The sequence below is a fragment of the Myotis myotis genome, unplaced genomic scaffold (assembly GCF_014108235.1).
Source record: "Myotis myotis isolate mMyoMyo1 unplaced genomic scaffold, mMyoMyo1.p scaffold_m19_p_3, whole genome shotgun sequence".
In the NCBI taxonomy this organism is placed as follows: domain Eukaryota; kingdom Metazoa; phylum Chordata; class Mammalia; order Chiroptera; family Vespertilionidae; genus Myotis; species Myotis myotis.
Window position 1 is genome coordinate 135,561,475 of NW_023416335.1, and position 6,046 is coordinate 135,567,520.

Consider the following 6,046-nt stretch of genomic DNA (forward strand, 5'->3'; position numbering starts at 1 on the left):
TGGCAAGTGGCAAAAAATATATGTTTCCAGAAAAACATGAAGAAGCCCAATAATTCAGTTTTCAAGAAAGCAGTTTATACATGTATACAACTAAATGCTGCAGGCTTGAGAAAGATAAGGAGATTCCTAGCCAGTCTTTCCCTGTTAAACCTTTAGGTACATTCTTAAATTCAAACTTGGTGACGGAAGTTAATGTTTCACAGAAATTCTAGGATAACTATGAAAGAGAACATTAAGCAAAAGCTCAAAACCACATTCAATTCTTAGAAAGCCTTAAATGTTTGTCACCTAGGAGTATCACCTCTCTAGATTAATAAAAGATACTTTTCGCGTGACGGCTAGTAATTTACATATCATTGCCTGTGGTAGCTGCGTGAAAACAAGTGGCCTTGAAGAAGCATAGTGTGTTTCACATAGCAAAAGCCATCAGAACGTGGTACGCTCCGTGCCTTTGTGCGGCTGCTGTTTGCAGCAGGGTGCTGTCCCTCCCCGTGGAGGCAGCTGTAAGGGATGAGGACACAGTGCTGTGTGTGACAGCTGGCCGCAGGTCACAATGGACAGCAAAAGCTTACAGGTGGCCAGTGAGAGGCTGTGGCAGAGGTTCTGGGGAGGACATGCAGTGGTCTTAGTGAAAGATGGACCTGGGTAGCAACATGATGCTGTGGCAGGGCAGCCACGTGCTGCCCATGTTCCGAGGCTCCGTGGGGAAGCTGCAGCGGCAGCTGTGCAAGGGCGAGTTTGCCATGTTCAAGGACATTCTCATGTTTGAGAGTGACTTCATCCAGATCAACAAAAGAGGAGAAGTGATCGGCATGCACAACAATGCGGGGATGGTCACCGTGGGCATCGCATACACCAGCCCTGACCTCACAATCCCTGATGTCATGCTGCTGGCACGACCGGCTGTGAGCTGTGTGGACTGCACGGGACATGACCCACGCACCCGCTGCCTCCGTGGCAAGGGGCTCAAGCCAGCGAAGATCTTGGAGCTGACCAGGCTGCTTCCTTTGAGGCTTGTGAAGTTGTCGATCCACAGCCATGAGAACAAACAGCTCCACTTGAAGCTGGCCAGTGGCAGCTCTTTTTACCTACAATTATACTCCCCTTCAAATGCAAAAGAAGATCTGTTTGCACACTGGGAAGACCTGGTGTTCTTCCTGAGACCGCCCGTGGAGGCTTACAGCGGTACCCAGGCCGTACCTGCTTGTGACATGATGGACATACTTATGTTGGAGGCAGAGGACAGAAAGAGCCCAGCCGTAAGTTTTTGTGGAAACTCAGAGAGGGGCCCGAGTGCTTCGGGAGGGCAACTGAAGGCTCTCGGGCTGCTCTCCTGGGCTGGCTGGGGAAGCACTGCATGTGGACGGGCTCTGGCCAGATGAGCCACTATGTGGAGGCCTTACCACAGTTGGGGGGAGGCGGGGTAGGGGGGCGAATGCTTCTGAATACCCGAGATCCCTTAGATATCCTGACCCCATCGCCGACATTATATATAACGCTGCCAATAGCATCTGTTCTGGAACACATACTGCCATGGACTCAGGCCGTCTGATCGGTAGTGGGACATTTTTAACTATGAGAAAGCCCTTTCTTTATTTGCACCATGAACTGATTTTTGTATAAATCTGTGGCATTGTAGCATGCTTGCCACACAGGTGCACAATTTGTTAGCTGGTAGCTATCAGAATGTAAAATGGCCATAGCTTTTGCCCAGCCGTCTCCCTTTAGGAATCTGTTTTGTAGAAATGCTAAGACAAGAGCGTAAAATAAAAGTACAAGGATGCTCACTGGTGAGTCCCTAGTATTCTCTCTGGCACTGGAACTTGTTTGTCTCCAAACAAAACTGCAGTGACCCTTGTGGGGATGCTAGAGGGGGGTTCCTGCATCTTCTGGGAGACTGGACTTGGTGACAGCCCTATCTAGTCTCACTTATTTTCTTCTCTACTTCCCTGTTTCTCCTCTCGGCACAGGCCATGGAGTTCCATAGAGAAGGTGCCCAAGACCAGGTCAGCATCAGAAGCCTTCACATGGTCACTGAGTTGTCTGGGGCCACCTCTCTTGCTTATGCTGGTGGGGAAGGAGTGCAACAATATTCTTCATGGGACAACCTTGTGCTTAAGGACACGCTGTCTTTCCTAACCCCGGCACCAGCAGGGCCTGACCAGGCGGCAGTACCGGAGGCAGCAGCACTAACACCCGAGGGCAGTGTGAGTTCGGTTGTAGGAGGGGAGACGACCAACAGACCTGGTACAGAGACCTTGGAAGGTCCAGGAGCTGGGCCCTTCATCTCAGCCTGCCAGAGTAAAGACAATGAAGACCAGAGTGAAGAGAATGGAGACCAGAAAGTCTCCCAATGCCAAGCTGAAGCCCTTAGGAAGGAAAACGAAAAGGAGAAAACTCACACCAAAAAGCCCTCCCATTCTGGTAGGGAGTGGGAGGACAAATCAATCCCAAGATCTCATGGAACCACTCAGGGAGATCAAAAGAAGAAAGACCAGAGCAGCCCAGGGGGCAAAGTGCATGGCTCCTCCCCCCAGGAATACAACAGCCTCAGTGTCACCCAAAAGAGGTCTAGATCATCTCAAAAGTCAAAAAGGAGATGATCTAGAACTAGTTTGGGGAGGGGCGCCATAATCCGGAGATCTGTTCCTCATCCCTCCCCCATTCTGCAACTCTCCCGAGTCTAGGAGGGAACACTAGCCATTCATGGGACATGTGCATATCGACTTGAATGGATCTCCAATGTTATCATCCACCCAGCCCTTTCAAGATGGGAAAACAACTTTTCTGAAGTGGGTCAACTCTTTCATTTCTTGAAACAAATAAATGTCTGCTATATTCCTTAAAAAATAAAGAATTTATAAATTGGTCTGATATGGCCTCAAAGAAATTCCAGTCTGGCTCCCTTCTCCCTATCTAAGTTGAAGTGAGCATGTGATTGCTAGCATATGCTTGGTTGTTTGGACAAGAAAATCAAAATGCCCAGAGTTTGGTGTGCCTGGAGGTATTACTGTGCATCAGATTGCCAATATGTTGAGCTTTCCAGTGTGTGAAAATGACTATAACTGAAGTATTACATACAGCGTGTTAGTAATAATTTGTGTCTAGAGATTTTAGTGGATTTGGAATGGTCCATTTGTCTAGAGTAATTGTTTGTTTGTTTTTTTTCCAAATATTGTTTGTCTGGCACAACTGTGTGTTTGAAGAGGTAACTGAATTATTAGTATGTATAGAGTGGTACATTTGTTTGGGTGCATTTTAGCACTGGCCATACTATGTAATTTACCACCACTTCTTCCCCATCCTAAAAAGTTTCAATCACGGCCTGTTCTTCTAGCTGATAATGTGACCCAAAGCAAACATGGTTGTTGGTCTTGCTGGGATGCAGTTTCTCAATGCGCCAACACGATCCCTGGTGCAGATGTCAGGCCATCGGAAGCATCCCAGCCACATGAGATGGTGAATCCATAACTATACCCTATCACAACTGTACCCTACTTGCCACAATTCTAAAGCACACACTCAGTACTCCCACAGGGAAGACAGCCGTTAATTCTTCCCTTGAGAGTCTCACATTCTAGACTCTCATCCTCTCATTGCAGCTCTACCCAAGACTGAGGGCTTCTAAACAACTCTCAGCCCAATAGCTCCCTCCAGCCTCTGCATCTGAACATGGTGAGGGCTTGTAAGAGGCTAGAAATCAGGCTTTTTCAGAGGGAGTGTAAAACCAGATTAGATAATTTGGGCTTCACGCCAGTCTTTCCCATTGGAAGGATGTCTGACCTTGAATGTAATATTTAACCTCCCTAAATGTTAGGAATGGTAATCTATAATAATAAAAGCATAATATGCTAATTAGACCAGATGTCTTTAGGATGACCTTCTGGACGAAGCAGGGGCTGCGAGGGAAGCCTGGGTCCCAGGTGTGGGAGGGAAGCCCTTGCTGGCAGCCAGGGTAAGGAAGGGTTGGGGAAGGAAGGCCTACTCTTGCACAAATTTCATGCATTGGGCCTCTAGTAATAATAACAATAATAGTCATAAAGGGTATTGTAAAGGTTAGTCTTGAGTTCAATGCAATTATTCACAATGCACAGTTCCCAAAATCCTTGGGTGCTACCAGGAACACAATTCAAGCATGGGTTATTCAGCCATCACAGGAGTTGGTTTCAGGGTGGTGTCAGGAGATCTGGTAGCTGCTTCAGAGCCTCACGTTGGGTGCCATGGAATGTCAACTGCCAATTCAAAGGCCAACAGGAACCCCAGTTTGGGAGATGGTGAAGAAGGAAAGTTCATTCTGTATGAACAGCTCCACAGCCATCAGTCAGCTGCGGGGCCAAGCCCTCTTCAAGGAGCAGCTCCACTGCGCTGTGCTCCAGTGTGCCGGGCAGTTCCATTCTGCTGTAGCAAGCCCGCTTCAGTGTTCCAATGCCCTGGGGAATGCAGTCATCAGTCTTCATCTTCAGTGGAAAGTGCACTCTGGGTAATTTCCAATGAAGGAGAAATAAAGCTATTCTGCTTAACATGTTTTCCTCTCTACTTGGAATTTTTTCATTCCATAATTTTTTAATTTGAAAATAGGTCATGAGTACCTTTTCCTAGAAAAGACATTGGACTAGATGTTTGAGAAACAAAATCAATAATAAGGAAGCCAGAACATAGTCTAAAGCAGTGGTATGCACAGGATGGACAAGGATAAGCTTCATTAACACGAGTCTGGAACTTGTTAGAAATGCAAAATCAGGCCCCAAACTTCACCCAACAATCTATGTTTTAACAACCCCTCCTGTGATTCTGATTTACATGCAGGTTTGAGAACCAGTGGTCTAAGGAAAGTAAGAAAACCCAATAGATTTACAAAACAGTTTGATAAGCTGAATAAGAATTATGTATAAATCCTATTGGAGAAGTTTCTAATCTCTTCTACTTTTTGTTTAGAATATACATACATGCTTTATCTAAAATGCATGTAAGTTCTTGGCATCTTTCCCTGACATGAAACATTTCACTGCCCTTTATCACTTTCAGTATAAATTTCAAGATGTTTAGTATACCATTTGAGGGGTTCCAGATTTGGCCCCTGTCTTCTCTCCTGTCTCATCTCTTTCCACTCTATCAACATTGTACAGCTTGTTGTAAGAAGGAACCCCTCTCCCCGCCACCACACATACATCTCATACTATTTTTACCTTCCCTCTTCCCAGAATATCTTTTTCTCACTGCCCTCTACAACTTTGGACAAAATTAGGACTCAACTAAGTTAGGGAAGTCTTTCCTAACTTTCCTATGGCCATTATAGCAGATGCATATAACTCTGTCACTGAATTTATCACATGGCATTGTAACCCAGTGTATCTGTCCATCTCTACCACCTAACTGTTAATTCCTGCAAACAAGAATGTCTCCTATTCTTTTTTGTTGATGTTAATCCTCACCTGAGGGTATTTTTCCATTTTTTTTTAGAGAAAGTGGAAAGGAGGGAGGGAAAGAAAGAGAGAGAAGGCGAGAGAGAGAGAGAAACATCAATATGAAAGAGGCACATTAATTGGTTGCCTCCCACACTTTCCCTGACCAGGGCAGGGATTGAATCTGCAACCCAGGTACATGCTTGACAGGGAATCGAACCTGTGACCCTTCCTTGCTCAGGCCAGTGCTCTAACAATTGAGTATACCGACCAGGTTTTTTAATGCCTGGGACCTATTGAAGTATAGAAGGTATTTAGAAGTTTAAAATCCTATATAATAAAGAGGTAATATGCAAATTGACCCTCAGCCTGTCACACCATCAGAAGATGGCTGCGCCCACATCGGAGGCAGGGTTCCCGAAACACAAGATGGCTGCACCCACAGTGGAGGCGGAGTTCCCATAACAAGCCATAATGAGCAATCAGCAGGAACCTGAGGCTGTGTGGCACCAGGCCGGGGCAGGGAACCCGAGGCTGTGCCCCCCACCTGGCAGGTTTGACTGGGGACCTGAGGCTGCGCCCCCCACCTGGCGGGGCTTGATGGGGGTGGGGCCGGCCAGGCCTGGATCTCAACCAATGGGGGT

The 6,046-nt window shown here is 46.6% G+C and overlaps 1 protein-coding gene across 1 annotated transcript; it reads left to right on the forward strand.

Annotated features, from left to right (window-relative positions):
* The first annotated feature begins 635 nt into the window (after positions 1-635).
* On the forward strand, positions 636-2,603 carry LOC118650597 (protein FAM71C-like). Its single transcript, XM_036298966.1, has 2 exons — positions 636-1,259; positions 1,971-2,603. The coding sequence occupies exons 1-2, from the start codon at positions 636-638 to the stop codon at positions 2,601-2,603; spliced, it is 1,257 nt and encodes a 418-aa protein (XP_036154859.1).
* The last annotated feature ends 3,443 nt before the right edge of the window (positions 2,604-6,046 follow it).